The sequence below is a fragment of the Rhinatrema bivittatum genome, chromosome 1 (genome assembly GCF_901001135.1).
Source record: "Rhinatrema bivittatum chromosome 1, aRhiBiv1.1, whole genome shotgun sequence".
Lineage (NCBI taxonomy): Eukaryota > Metazoa > Chordata > Amphibia > Gymnophiona > Rhinatrematidae > Rhinatrema > Rhinatrema bivittatum.
The window spans coordinates 806264819-806281237 of NC_042615.1; the positions used below are offsets into that span (position 1 = coordinate 806264819).

Genomic DNA, 16419 nt, shown 5'->3' on the forward strand with positions numbered 1-16419 from the left:
ATTCTTAACCTAAGCCTTCGATCCAGCCCATATAGTGCTATGTTGTCTGCAAAGAGGAGGAATTGCCTGTCAAAGAAGCCAACATTAGAAGGCACACTAATGTTTACGCAGGTGTTTACTCCTGTTATAGCATGCATTCATCAGTGATACGTTAACTCTGGCATTTAACAGAGGTTTTAACTCTTAAAACATATGCGCTAAACCAGGAGTAAAAGCCAATGTTAAAACTAACATGAGTGCATGCAAAACCCGTGTAAAAGGAGACATTAGCTATTCCTCAGCAATGCGGGGAGGTGCATTAAAGGGCAGACAGATAAAGCACATTTTCTTAACCCTCCCGATCACAGCAGAAATAAAACTTTATTCACTTTTCCGGTGGCCATATTTTACTATTGCTGTGCCCAGTGTTGTAGTGTCTAGCTGCTTCTCCTAGACTGGGGACAGCAATAGAATAACTTTGGCCACCAGAAATGTGAGTTTGCTCCACCTCAGACCCAGGAGTTTAATTTTCAGTGTCAGTTCTCTGGCTGGGCACCTACAGCTCAACAGTACTTCGGCACTGTGCATCCCGATTTTGACGTACCATTTAACTGAAGATGCCCACCCCAGGGAGCTTACAGTTTGTTCAGTTAACTGTCCAGTGCCCACTCCAGAGAGCAAATTCTTGCACCCAAGTCATTGTGTAAGGAATAGCAAGTAAAATCAAAGCATAAGCTCTCTGGGGCGGGCACCTAAAGCTAGCTTAACAAAGCATATACTCTCAAGGAAGGTACCTGCAGCTGAACTGGGCACCAAACGTTGGATGCACAGTGCATACTGTTCAGCTGAAGGTGCCTGCCTCAGAGAGTTTATGCTTTGATTTTTCTAACCATGCCTTGCCAAAATAGCATTGCATGCGAGACTAGTGCTGTGCATTCAAACTTATGGACTCATTCTCTTATTCAAGGCCATTTTGACAAGGAATGACAAGCAAAATAAAAGATTAAGCTCTCTAGGATAGCCACCTACAGCTAGATGTCTGGGTAGGCACCTACAGCTGAACGATATGTACTTTGGTGCTAAGCGGAAGTCTACCCGTTCAGGAAAACAAAGACTGGTGACTGCCTCAGAAAGCTGACATTGAAAATTTAACTTCTCGGTCCGAAATGGAGTACACTCACATTTCTGGTGATCAGTTGTCTATTGTAGTGCCTGGTGTGGTACTCCACCTCACACCCAAGAAGGGATTAAATTTCCAACATAAATTCTCTGGGCCGGAACCTACAGCTGAACAGTACACCAAAGCTGAGATTCAAAACACCAAAGTGAAGGTGCCTGCCCCAGAGGGCTTACACTGGAAATGTAGTTACTTCTTTTCTTACATTTCTGGTAGCTGTTCTACTGCTGTGCTCAGTGGGTTAGCACCAGCTAGACACTACCACATGGGCACAGAGGCCACCAGAAATGTGAGTTAACTAACTTCAACTCAGGCCAAGGAGTTAACCTGAAAATCCACCTGAAGTAAGGAGGTAAGTGCTTGAATTTGGAAGGAGCGTGACCAAAAATGGCTTTGCATGCAAGATTGGCACTGGGTATCTCAAACCCATGCACAATCTTGCATGCAAGGCCATGTAGGCCAAACAGTCTGCCTGCTGGTGCTGTGCATCCATAATGGCTGGAGTTGCCCATCCCGGAGAGCTTACCTTTGATTTCACTTGGCATGCTTTGCCCAGTGGCCTTGCAAGTGAGATTTATGTGATTGCTTGCTTGCTTGTATTATTTGTTATGGTTCTTGAAATGCAATAGAAAGTTTGAAACCAGAAATGTGATATATTTTTATGCTGTTTATTTAATATGTTGTAAACTGTCCTGGTCAGCTCGCTGTATGTGCAGTATAGAAAAACTGAGAAATAAATAAATAGTTCTTTACAATGGCAATTCTTGCTGGTCCAATGGTCTGGGAGTTCCACATTTCCTCTCCATTTAGATAATTCACGCCATTGGAGATATCACATATATTGGTCTTGATCTTTTTCTTGATTTCCTTTCACGTCTTCGCCGATCACATCTTCTGGCTCGATCTTATTGTGCAAGGCTATTAAAAGTTTATAGATTAAGGCACCGCAGATACTTCCTATGAATGGCGCTACTACTGGGATCCACCACCAGTAATTCCCAGCCCTGAAAGAGAGAAATTTGAATTCAGCAGATTCAGACAGGGACAGTAAGGGATTGCAATACAGTCAAATTACCAAATAAGGTTGGCCAGTAGCTTCATGAAAATAAATCTTTCCTTGACAGCCCAATCTGGATTAATCAGGACCACTCAGATTTTTCCAGAATTATGAGTGTGCCATTCCAGATCTACTGCATATCCAAATCAGACCCTGGTACAGTGGATAAAAAAAGGGCAATATGGCTGCACTGAACACTCTATGTGCCTTATTTATATGAATTATATACTGCATGCATTAACTTGCATTAGATGAGCTTGAGGCATGGACCTTCAGCTTTGCAAAACCCTGTCAAAACTATCCCTTAAAGAAGTTATAACAACACTAGAGCCTAGCATTCTTTAGAATTAGAAGGCATACTGAACAGAGGGTCTAGTTCTAAAATTCCCAAAAGTTTGGAAATGTTTGAAAGAAGTAGTGCTTACAAAGTGTTCATGTCATACTGTTCCTCCCAACACCCAAATCACTGGCACAAAAGAAGACCTAAGACGGATCTATGTTGGCTGAAAGTGTCATTCATGTCAGGCTAGCACAATGAAGCAAACTTGTAACCTCAGTCCTTCCATAATCTTTGATCAGTAAAACTGCTTTGTAAACAAACACTTGCACTATGAAGTCTATGGCAGAAACAAGAAACAAATGCACTCAACCCATCCTGTAAAATAATCTACAAAAAGCATTTGTAGAGCCAGAGCCCCATCTGGTTCTCTATTAGAACAGGAAACATAATAATAGTGTGGGTGATTAGCTTCCCACCATGTGGGAGATGGTGAAAGGTGCGTTCCTCTGATATACAAGCGCTGACCACCATTTTACTTTGTGGAGTTGTGTTACCCTTCCTCGGGGCAGTGTGCCATGGTTGTTCCCTGTGTTGGTTTATGTTGAAGGGATAAGGCCTCTGGGGTTCTCAAGAATGAGACCTGGGACAGATGTGTCGTCAGAGAGCCTGCCTTTAATTTTCAAGAACATTTCCTTTTTATTGAGCTTGGCGTTTTCCATCCTCTGTTTTTTCCTCTTTGGAGTAAAAAGGAGATTTTCTTTTTTGTGAATTCCCCATTAACTGGAGGCTCAGTCTTTTGTTTCGACATCGACAAGGGAAAGCATCTTTCTGAATCCAGAGGAGGGATGCAGAGGAGAAGGAGGAGAGAGGACAGAATTTAGTGAACCCCTACAAGGGCTCTTGTACATCTGTTGGAGATCTTTGGAGAAGAGGAGCACCCCAAGTTATCTGATGCTAGGAGGAGAACTCGAGAGGTGAAAGGAAACGGCTGGAGAGGTAGGAGACACTTGTGACTGATTGGGCACTTGCATCATTAGCTTCCCATGGGAAAGGAGAGAGGAGATAAAGTTCAAGAATTTGGATAATTGGCTTTTTCCAACTATAAATAACTGGTGAGGTCACAAATATATTAAGGAATTGGACTGTAACATTCAGATATGAAAGGACAGCTGTAAAGATCATTTCATCATCCCACAATTTTGAGTAAAGGTATTGAGGTAAATTTTAAAAAGGACTCGCCGATTTTATAACATGAGCATGTCGTCACACGCATGTTATAAAATCCGATACTGCACGCACATGTGCACCCTATTTAATATCAGGGTGCGCATGTGCGCGCGCGCCCGCTCGTGCGCACAAAGAGGAGATTTTCTTTAAAAGCGCGCAGCGATGAAATCGGACCTTCCCCAGACCTTTATTGGAGTTGACTGGGCGGGAACTCCCTTAACTTCCCTTCCTCCCTTTTCCCTTCTCCGCCCTGATCCCTAAACCCCACCTAACTCACCTAAATTTTTTTGTTTTTAAACTTACCTGCTCTGGGGAGCAGAAGTAGGTTCCACGCGCCGGTTGACTGCCTAATGGTGCTGTCCTGGCCAGCCTGCTCCCACCCTGCCCAGATCCCGCAGTCCGGCCCTCCCCTGGCCTGTCCCTTTTTAAAAACCCGGCACTTCCACGGGTACCGTTTGATATGCACGTGTCTGGGCTGCTCTGAAAATGCGCTCGGCACGCTTTCGCGGCCCAGCCATATATCTCCTGGTATTTGCAAGCGCTGGGGATTGAAAATTTCTCCAATTGTTGAAAACCAGTCCAGCTTCCAGTGTGTTTTTGCTTTATAGTGTGCATAGTGCTCATCACTGCAGTATACAAGAACTTTATTCTGGAGAATAAGTACTTACAATGCACAGGGCCTAGAAAACTTGACTTCCTCCTACTTATGTCATCCTGACAACATGGATCATATATCATGGGAAGATGTGGAGTAAAAATTATGTGTGAGATATGGCCTCTGGGACCTATATCCGGGTGTTACACTCAGAAGGGTCTCTATACTAAAAGACATAATGTTATGGTCGTAGACCCTTGGGCCAGCTGAGATTGCAGATGTTGCACTGTCGGGACCCACAGTGAGTGTCGCAGCCAGGAGGCGGCGCTGACGAGAGACTCCGGAGAAGACTTCACCACTGGAAGTCCGAGGGGCCCCCAGGAGGAGCCCGTAGGGACCCAGACCTCTTGGACTTAGGTGGGACCCTCTGCGACCAAGGATCCAGGAAGCAGTCGAAGAGATGGTCGATGAGGACAGTAGGGCCCAAGAGGCTGGAAGAGTCTTCACCCTCGGAAGCCCACAGCTCCCCCAGGAGGATCCCGTGAGAGCCCGAGCCGCTGGGACTTAGGAGAATCCCCTGGGCCAGCAAGAACCGGATACCTGAAGAGGCGGAGGGAACAGAAGTTGGAGTCCAGGAACAAAGCAGAGTCAGAAGTCAGAGGTCCGAAGTCAAAGCCAGGGGCGGAAGCTGGAAACAGAGTCGTGGACGGAGCCAGGTCAGAAGCCAGAAGTCCAAACCAAAACCAGGAGCGAAGACGAAGTCAATGGACGAAGCCGGGTCGGAAGCCAGAAGTAGAAGAGATGATCCAAGATCCAACGCAGCAACTAGCAACTCAGGGGACTGAGTGAACCTCGTTGCAAGGCGAGGCATGTCAGTGTCTGCCGGGTTTAAATAACCCGGCAGTATCTGACGTCAGTGGGAGGTTGTCCCTGAGTTTCCCGCGCTGGCCCCTTTAAGACTGAAGCCCCAGTGCGGGCCTAGGGGGCAGGGCCAGCCGCGGATCATCGTTGCCATCTCCCTTGCAGGGAGAGCACTGCGGTAGGCCACGTTTCAGGCCTTTGGGCCCAAAGTGGAGGGACTTCCGCGGCCAGCCCGGGCCGGGAGGTGAGTGGAGGTCCCGGGGCACAGCCCGGGACTGTAACACGTAAGTGCACATTAATGCCCATTAATGTGGCTGTTACCTATTTGCATATATGTTAGTGTTGCTGTGTGGCAATGCTAATATGCATGCAAATGGCCTACTAAGAAAAACATACACTAATGCCCTCCATGCTAGATAAACTACAGCTTAGTATGTAGACCCTTGTAATCTACTGATGCTAAAGCTATTAGCAATTTTAAAAAAATGTTGTGTTTTTCAGTGTTTCGTTGTATTCGGGCGCAATTATTTCCATTTTGCTGCTGCAGCATTTTTGTCCTGTATTCCTTTTTCTCTGTTTCCATTATCGCTATCTTTCTGGGCTTTTTGAGTCACTTGTTTTTCTGTCTTACTACAATTTCAGCTCACCTTTAAATTATTTTGTTCTTGTTTATTTATTCTCCTACAGGCACAACCTTAGAAAATCAAACCTTGATCACAGGCACAAGAGCCTTCCTAGTCGCCTCAACCTCAACCATGCATCGTCTCCTACATACACACTTTTGCGCACAGACGTGCAGCTACCATTCCTACACTTTCACCCACCTATGTACCCAGCCAACTGCAGTCTCCTACCTTTCTCATATATGCAGTATACACATAGTCTTGCTCTCACAGACATATACACACAGTCACAGTCTCTCATATACCAGTCATTCTAGTCCTGCCTGGACACTTATAAATCCTTTCCCCTAGTGCCCACCCCCAGAATAGCATTGGCAGAGGAGAGAAGGAGAGAAATTGGCTCAGTATTATTTAGTGCACATGATAATTCCTGAAACCGCTGTGAATGATGATGCAGCTTTCCATTTTAAGAAGTTTCTAGTGATGCATCAGTGCGCTTTAGGCTTCCATTATGCTACCATAAAAGCAGTCCTTTGACCTTCATTCACGAGTATCTAGAGTCTAGCCTCTGTCTAGCATACACTTCTATTCGGTAACCTTCCTCTGTGACAAATTACCACCGACAGAAAGGAGACTTTCATTGTAAATTGTTTTGGTTATTACCTTCTTGTTCTCCTATCCTTCCTACTGCCTTTCTGTTCTTCCCCCGCCCAGTTACATTCCCCTGTTGCAATGTATTTTCCAATCTTTCAGTTACTATGTGAACCGGTATGATGTCCCCACAAATACCGGTATATAAAAGTTTCTAAATAAATAAATAAATGTTGCATCTTCTAACAGAGTGACAGGCCAGAAGGGGATGTTCAAACATAACTCCCCCTCTCCTCTTAAATCATCATCTACCAAGATCTCACAATGTATTTAGGCATACCTTTTCACACTCTGTAAAGAGTTAAGGAAAAACCATACTGGTGCTACTCTACCTGAAGACCTCCAGGCCCCATCCTGCGATTGCAGTGAAGATCCTGGGAGGAAGGTCCCTGGCTGGGTTTATGGCATAGCCGGTGTTCATTCCCATCGCCAAACCAATCACAATAACAAGGATTCCAACCAGAAGAGCCTGCGTCCCGTCCAAGGCTGCGTTGTTCTTCTTGTCGGTAATGGCAAGGATGCACAGCAGAAGCATTCCCGTGGCAACACACTACAGTATGGAACCAAAATCAAAGCAGGAGGTGGTTAGCTCAGGAACAGAAGAGAGTCAGATAGCAACCAGTCACCAAGTACAGAGCAGCAGAATCCCATTTCTCAGTTTTTTACATAGTATTAGTGGGTAATTTACAAAGCCTTAACACTTTTTTTTACCTGCATAAATGTTTTTTTTTTATTAATGCCCACCCTATCCACAGGTAAAAGTAGCCACAAACATGGGTACTTTTACCCATTTATGGCCTGGATTTATCAAAATGCGGTAAGTATTGCATGTGATAGCAAAATGGGCATGATTTATGCAAATACTCATTTTATCACAATTTGCACTAATTACCTATGTGAAGAGCTAAGGAGAGAGAGAGAGTGTGAGTGCCTGGCCATAATGTCATCTCCCTAGAAAGGTATTTGTATCCCTATGATAGACCCACCTAGTAACTCGAGGTGAGGGTTAGGTATCAGTGTAGGGGGTTAGGGGCCCCTTTGACATTCAATGTTAGACGTACGAACAGAACAGTGGTCTTTTGTGAACATTTCATGACCCTCGGAGTGAGGAAACTCACTCCAAGATGAGATTTGGGCAATGTTCTCTCAACCTAGCTTGATGTTACCCAGGTAGAGAGTCCATCAATGGCACGGATACCCTGTCACATGGTAAGGGGCAAAGGGCCATCGGTGCCATTTTTATTAGTGGCAGCCGATGGCCCGAGAGTGGGAGATCGCTCCCCGCGCCCCCACTGGACCACCAGGTAATTTTAAAAGGTTTGGGGGGGGGGGGGCGGGAGGGTGGGGGAGGCTAAGGGGGTCAGTTTAAAGGGTTGGATGGGGATTTTTTATCGGGCCATCGGCGCCATTTTTATTAGTGGCAGCCAAAATGGCGCCGATGGCCCGAGAGCGGGAGATCACGCCGGGACCCCCCCACTGGACCACCAGGTAATTTAAAACATTTTGGGGGGGGGGGTTCAGGAGGGTGGGGGAGGGTAAGGGATTCGTTTTAAAGGGTCGGGGTGGGTTTAGGGGTTGTTTTGGTGTGCCGGTTTTCCCGCCCTCCCCCGATTTACGATTTTTCACGATAAATCGGGGGAATTTCTATTGTATCTCGACTCTAATGATTTTTGACTATTTAAAAAATATCTGACGATTTTTTTAAATTGTCAAAAAACGATTCACATCCCTACCAGCCTCTCATCTTCCCCCCTTCCCAGCCTTTCATTCACTTGCTGCTATCTCTCAACCTCTTTCTCTATCATCCTCCCTCTCTTGCTCTTTTCCTTCTAACTTTCTTCCTTTCCATTCTCTCTCTCTTTCTCTCTGTCTTTTAACCTCTCCTCTTCCAGCCTTTCTCTCTCTTTTCTAATTGCCCCCACAACAGGTTTCTTTCTACTCAACCCCCCCTTCCCAGAGGAGAATAGAAAGGAACATGTTGTGCTGCGACATTCAGAATCATAGCCACTGCCACGTCCGATTCTATCCCAACCTTGGCTGTCGTCAGTGACTCCTTCTCCACACGTGGACTGCTGATGCCATCACTGTTGCCTTCTGGCCTGTGCGGGCAAAAATCCCGTGGCACTGCCTGGCTGATTTCCTCATATTAAGCCAGAGCTCAGTTGCTGTGCAGACGCCAGCCACACACCCCACATGCTGTGGAGAATTTTTTTTAATTCTGCACCAGTTCTGCATTGCGCAGTGGCACAGAATTCCAACAGTAGTAATACTTTCAGGGTGGTGGGAAATAATACAATTTAGTTAAAATATATTTTTAAAACTTTCAGTGCAAGCATGCCGTGCTCCTTCCGCCAAGAATTCCTGTATTTTTCTTTCAGAGTAAAAGACTGAATTGTGCTCGCAAACAGTAAACGAGAAAAAAATGGTGGCACCGTTTTCTTAAAACCACAGGTCACGTTTGGTGGTGCTGGCGAAAGTATGCGGTTAATACATTCTCCATATTCCTTATATTACTTGTCACCTATATACTGAGGGGAAGGAGGATGGGGCTGCAGTTTCACGATTAGGCTCTGGCTCATTTTTACCATAATTGAAGGTTAGTCCTGCTACCGTTCTCTACACTTTGGATTATCACTCTCTCTGTTACTGACTCCTGGAAGAGTCTTCTCAAACCTGAGAGGACTGTGATGTCATTGTTGAGGAATCCTTGTATATTAAAAAAAAAAAAAGAGTGACTCTTGTAGACAATTTACTTGTGTGAAAGTGTTACTAACCTCAGCTAGAAATCCTCCTCCTGCAGACATATGAGGAGCAGGATAGGTGGAAAATATCCCTGCTGTAGCATAAGGCCCTGTGACAGTCAGGTTCCCGCCACAATAGTCGTACAACGCCTCTGAAAGATTTAATGAAAGAAAAGAAATATGAAGAATAGCAATTGTTCCGCATTCCAGTGCCTCTTATATTTCATCCATGATGCAGCGGAGCAATCCAAGAGCATCCTTTCTAAGTAGAAATTATTACATTCATGTTGGTTTCCTTTTTCTCCTGTCTAGAATGGCTTGAATGGAATTTATGACTTCTGCGGTGGCCTGACAGGCCAGAGACCATTTACAGCACTAAACTATAACTCTAACAACCTCATTGAGTGCTACGGCAGGCAGAGTTCAGAACTGAAAAAATAGCATTCATTTTATTTATTTATTTAAAAACTCTTCTATACCATCGTTGAGTTAGATAGCCATCACAACGGTTTACAAAAAGGCACGTTAATCTGAAAAATATATTAGCAGAAGGACCTGATCATAATTTTTGTTTTAATTTAATTTATTTTGCAAATGCGTTTAAAAAAGAATAGCCTCATCTTATAATCACAGCCTAATGATTGGAGAAGATACCATTGAGCTGGTGGTGGATGGGGGAGTATGGTTGCCAACTCAACCCCTACCCCGTGGACCTCCTTTGTTTCTCCCTTCCTCACCCCGACCAACCAATCAGATCTCATTTCTTCTTCTTTCACATCCTAGTCTAGGAGCTAGCTACAGTTTGAGTAGGAAAATAGAATATGGCTTTGCTAAGGGGTTGTTGGTATGGTCAGCTTGTATTTTAATTTAGTTTAGTTATTGTAATATACAGCCTTTCAAAAGGTAAATCAACATGGTATATAGCAGACTAAAAAACATAATCAAATACAGTAAAAAAAAAAAAGCATAACACACTATAATCTGCATACATTATAACACAATAACATAATTATTAGAAGATAGAAATATGATTAAAAGAACAAAAAATTCAATTACTCAGCTTAATAAAACAAGTTTAAAATTCAACTCTGAATGTACTGCATTCAGTTAATATTAAAAGCCTAGTTGTACCATCAGATTTTGATGCTCTTCCTAAAATGATTTTAATTGCTTTCATAATCAATATGAAAAGGCAGTGGGTTCCACAGAAATGGTGCTTGGTGGGAAAATGATGCATGTCAAGTACCTTCTAATGTAATTTCAGATGGAGTAGGTAATTCAAGAAGACCCTGTTGAGAAGATCTTAAAATTCTTATTGGAGCATATAGAATTAATAAATTAGCTAAATAGACTGGTCAACCTGCACACAAAGCTTTAAAAACCAGCACAGAGTTGGTAACTTTCAAACCGGCACGTGGGCGCACTTTGGCGAATGTATGCCGGCACACGTCCAGGTACACGGCCATTTTATAACTTGCGCGCACATATGCATGCATGTTATAAAATAGCCTGGGCGCACGCACATATGCACACAATTCTAAATGTGGGCATGGCCAGTCGCATAGATTGGGTTTCTACCAACTAAGTCAGCGTATTTTAAAATTGGCCCGCCCACATCATGACCGGTTTCACCACTTCGCTCAGTGTTGCGCTAGGTCTTCCAAATCCCCTGCTTTAATTGCTTAGGTTCTCCCCACTTACCCCAGACCCTATAAACTCCTCCAAAATGGCTGTTTTTTTTGTTTTTTACAGTTACACTTCCTCCGTAGCATAAGTAAAGTTACGTGGCAGAGGACCGAGGTACACAGCATGCCCCTTTTTTTAAATCTAGTGAGATGTGCATGCAGTGGGAGATAAGCACGCATCTGGGTGGCATTTAAAATTTGGTTGGGCACAAGCAAGCCCGACATCTGCATCTCCTCATTGGCGCTTGCTCCAGGCTTTTAAAATCTACCTACAGATTTAAAATGTTATCCTTGCTTAATACTGAAGCCAATGAAATTGTTTCATTATTGGCATGACTTGGTTGCAAATTTTAAAGCCATATATCACTTTTGCAATATTTGCAGATTTTTTTAGAGAAGAAATTGGCAGGCCCTTTATACAAAACATTGCAATAGTCAATTCATGACAAAACCAGACTGTGCATAAAAGTACGCACATCATGTAATTCCAGAAAAGATCTCAATTGGAAAATATATCGTAAGAAAAAAACCCACTCATCAAATTACAGATTACAACTGGCTTGCAAAAGTAAGGCGTGAATCAATTTTTTTCTCCAATATTGAGATTTATTGATTGATTTATTTAAAATATTTCTTCCTTCCAAAGTTGGGAGCAACAATAGGCCTCTTTAAAAAATAGTGTCAGAGGAAACGATATCAGTACCAGCCATACAAGAATTTTTAATGAAGGGCTTGTCCTTCCTAGCTATCCATAAAGCTTCTGATTTATTCAGATTCAAAATTTCTTATCCTTCAACCGGAACGTTAGAGCATCTAAACGGGAATTATTAAATGGGTCCAGTTCCTCTGAGGAGTTATTAATGTAAGTTATAATCTGAATATCATATGCAAAGAAAAAAGCTTTGTTCTGAATCAGACTAGCTAATGGTGCCAAATATAAATTGAAAAGCAGGGGATCACACATTTTTTAACAATCCATAATCTTACAGATTGTTAACCCAGCTAATCCTAAAAGAGCAAGTCAACAGGTATGAATTGAACAATGAGTAAACTTGTTCAGCAACCCCTAAGCAATTGTTCAACAACCCTAAGTCAGCAATTGATACGCCAGCATCAAACGTAGCTGGCGTATCAATTGAAACAGCAAGGACATCACGACCTCCAACTTCCTTAACAAAGGCACTCAAAGCTGTCTCTGTGTTACCTGACCAGCATGAATTCCAGACTGTCTGTGATTAAAAAAAACAAAACATTAGTGTAGCTAGACCTCCCCCCCCCCCCCCCCCCCCCCCAAATCATGGTGCAAGCTGTAGTAATTGGTAGTGGTGCGAGAGTCTAGGTGGGAGACACCTAGGGGACTATCATATTGTATTGTTTGAGAAAATATTGAAAGTTGTTCGGTTTCAATCCTGTTAAAAGTCCACTAGATGGCATTTTAGAAGTATGAGCACTACATTAATGATTGACAATGTGCTTTGAGAAATCAGCGTATATGTTCCTTTAAAATCTTGGGCTGTGATGATTGGGTGATAAATACTTAGCAGATCTATAAATTTGGGAAATTTTGGAAGTTTTTTGCCCATTTTTCTTTGCCCTTTCCAGAAGAGGGTTGGGGTATTAGGACCTCCAAATATGTGATCTGCCAGAGTAGCAAGCCCAAGGACCCTCCTGATCGGGAGTGGGACCCTTTAAGGGCTTTTCACCTCAAAAAGAGAGGTCTGAGGTTGCAAAAATATAGATTTGTTTTCCCAGAAATGCTCACTGGCATGGCAAAATGGAGAGGCTGTCGTGGAAGTGTGAAATGGAGTTTGGATTTCCTGCTCATAAAAACATAAGAAATTGCCATACTGGGTCAGACCAAGGGTCCATCAAGCCCAGCATCCTGTTTCCAACAGCCAGTCCAGACTACAAGTGCCTAGCAAGTACCCAAACATTAAATAGATCTGATGCTTCTAATGCTGGCAACAAACAGTTGGCTATTCCCTATTGATTAATAGCGGTTTATGGACTACTCTTCCAGGAGCTTATGCAAACCTTTTTTAAATCCAGCTACACTAGCTGCCTTAACCACATCCTCTGGAAATGAATTCTAGAACTTAATTGTGCATTAAATGAAAAATAATTTTCTCTGATTTGTTTTAAATGTGCTACTTGTTGACTTCATAGTGCCCCCCTAGTCCGTGTATTATCCAAAAGAGTAAATAACCAAGTCACATTTACCAGTTCAAGTCCTTTCATAATTTTGTAGATCTCTATCATATCCCCTCCTTAGCCATCTCTTCTCCAAGCTGAAAAGCTCTAACCTTTTAGCTTTCCTCATATGGGAGCTGTTCCATCCCCTTTATCATTTTAGTTGCCTTTCTCTGTATTTTCTCCAGTGCAGCTATATCTTTTTTGAGATGCACATAGTATTCAATGTTTGTCTCACCATGAAGCTCTACAAAGGCATTATGATATCCTCCATTTCATTTGCCATTTCCTTCCTAATAATTCCTAACAATCTATTTGCTTTTTTGGACAACACAGCACATTGATGCAATGATTTCAGTGTATTATCAACTATGATGCCCAAATCTTTTTCCTGGGTGGAACCAATATCGTGTAACTACAGCATGGGTTATTTTTCCCTATATGCATGGGTTATTTTTCCCTATATGCATCACCTTGCACGTGTCCACATTGGGCCTTCATATGGCAGATGAAATATAATCTTCCAGTCTCTCAAGTTCCTCCTGCATTTTATCGGAATCCAATTATTTAACTACTCTGAATAATTTTGTGTCATTTGACCACCTCACTTTTCGTACCCCTTTCCAGATTGTTATAAATGTATTTTAAAACTCCAATGCAAGCACAGCTCCCTGAGGCACTCACTGTTTACCTTTTTCCTCTACAAAAACATACCATTTAATCCTACTCTTTGTTTCCTGTCTTTTAACCAGTTTGCAATCCACAAAAGGACATCGTCTCATATCCCATGGCTTCTTAGTTTTCTTATAAGCTCTCATGAGGGACTTTGTAAAATGGCTTCTGAAAATCCAAATACACTACATCTACTGTTTCACCTTTATCTACATGTTTATTAACTCCTTCAAAAAAAATGATGCAAATTTGTGAGGAAAGACTTCCCTTGGGTAAATCCATACTGGCTGTGTCCCATTTAAACCATGTCTTTCTATATGTTCTGTGAGTTTATTCTTTGTAATAGTTTCCACGATTTTTCTCAACACTGAAGTCAGGCTCACCGCTCCGTAGTTTCCCAGATCACATCTGTAGCCCTTTTTAAATATCGAGGTTACATTGGTCACCTTCTAATCTTCAGGTACTATGGATGATTTTAATGATAGATTACAAATTTTTACTTATAGATCTGAAATTTCATTTTTAAGTTCTTTCAGAAGCCTGGGGTGATTTTCTTCTCTTTAGTTTGTCAATCTGATCTACTACATCTTCCCAGTTCAATGTGATTTGGTTCAGTTCATGGGAATCATCACCCTTGAAAACTGTCTCCAGAACCAGTATCTCCCCAACAGCCTCATCCATAAACCCCGAAGCAAAGAATTCATTTAGCTTTTCCGCAATGGCCTTATCTTCCCTAAATACCCCTTTAACTACTCCATCATCTAATGGTCCAAACTGGTTCCCTCACAGACTTCCTGCTTTGGATATATTTTTTAAGGTTTTTATTATGAGTTTTTGCCTCTGTGGCCAGCTTCTTTTCAAATTCTCTCTTAGCCTGTCTTATCAATGTCTTACATTTAACTTGCCAATGCTTATGCTGTTCCTATTTTCTTCAGATGGATCCTTCTTCTAATTTTTGACGGAAGATCTTTTGGCTAAAATAACCTGTTTCTCCTTAACTTTTAACCATGCCAGAAATTATTTGTCCTTCTTTCCATCTTAATGTATGGAATACATCTGGATTGCACTTCTAAGATGGTATTTTTTAACCATGTCCTGATGTTACATTTACCCAGTCAATATTGGGGTAATTGAAATCTCCCAAGTTATAAAATCGGGCATACATGTGTGTACCTAGCGTGAGGGCATAGGGCATTGCATAGGGCATTGCATAGGGCATAGGGCATTGCATAGGGCATTGCATCTCTCACATAGGTGTTAGTGCAATAAAGTGCCTATTACCATAAAACACACCCCTTTTCCTATCGCATGCGATATTTAGTGCATTTTGATAAATCCAGGCCTAGGTATCTGATACATAGTTATGATGTATTGAATTGCTTTTATATATTCTATATTTTAATTTGTTTTATTAATTGATTTTTTTGATTATGACTGTAATCTGCCGTGATTGTCAAACCAGAATGACTGTATATAAATAAACAACTTAGATAGATAAACACAATCTGGCTACAGTAAGCCACACACTAACCACCAGCAGAATAGACTGCTGCAATTCTTTATTCAAAAGCATTTCCCTGTAAAATTCAAAACGCCTCCAACTTCTACATAATACAGCAGCAATAATTCTAATAAAAGCAAAAGCTTCTGGCCACATTAAACCCCTGAATCAGTGCCCCCTTACAATGGACAATATATAGAGTATCAGACTGAGCCTTATACAGAGGCTCTCTCTCTCTCTCCCCAGCACATGTAAGATATGTGCACAGAGCTGCAGACATACGTGTGTGAAGAGTATTTTATAACCTATGCATATAGTTTATAAAATAGCTTGTGTCTTTGCCTGTGGCGAGATGCACGCATTCATGGGCGGTCGCACGGCCCTTTTAAAATCTACCTGTAAGAGATTAGCCAAGCAGCAAACTTCCTGCAGTAAAGAAAGACTCCTCTTCCATTTATCTCACTCATCCAAAAACGCTGAGATTCAAGAATTACTTAATTGTCCTTTCCTTTCTCCCTTTCTCCACAAAACAAGAGATCCTTCTTTTTATTTAGCAGACTTCAAAGGAATGGTTGTGATTAAGAAGTCTTGCTAGTACTCGGTCCCTTGCCTATTTCTGACTAGAGGGATGAATAGGCAATGGAACAGCTCCCCTATGAGGAAAGACTAAAGAGGTTGGGACTTTTCAGCTTGGAGAAGAGACAGCTGAGGAGGGATATGATAGAGGTGTTTAAAATCATGAGAGGTCTAGAACGGGTAGATGTGAATCAGTTATTTACTCTTTCAGATAGTAGAAAGACTAGGGGGCACTCCATGAAGTTAGCATGGGGCACATTTAAAACTAATCGGAGAAAATTCTTTTTCACTCAACGCACAATTAAACTCTGGAATTTGTTGCCAGAGGATGTGGTTAGTGCAGTTAGTATAACCATGTTTAAAAAAGGATTGGATAAGTTCTTGGAGGAGAAGTCCATTACCTGCTATTAAGTTGACTTAGAAAATAGCCACAGCTATTACTAGCAACGGTAACATGGAATAGCCTTAGTTTTTGGGTACTTGCCAGGTTGTTATGGCCTGGATTGGCCACTGTTGGAAACAGGATGCTGGGCTTGATGGACCCTTGGTCTGACCCAGTATGGCATGTTCTTCTTATGTTCTAATGTATCACAAAACTAAGCTT

General features: G+C 42.3%; 1 protein-coding gene across 1 annotated transcript in view; it reads right to left on the minus strand.

Moving 5' to 3' along the window:
- Positions 1-929: 929 nt before the first annotated feature.
- The window catches only part of LOC115078282 (aquaporin-7-like), a 48325-nt gene continuing 32835 nt past the window's right edge, over positions 930-16419 (minus strand). Inside the window, exons 4-6 of the mRNA XM_029581122.1 lie at positions 9225-9343; positions 6783-7000; positions 930-2160 (exon numbers count right to left, since the gene is read on the minus strand). Coding sequence (XP_029436982.1) covers positions 1989-2160; positions 6783-7000; positions 9225-9343 — 509 coding nt within the window. The 3' untranslated portion in view covers positions 930-1988. The remainder of the gene's footprint in view (positions 2161-6782; positions 7001-9224; positions 9344-16419) is intronic.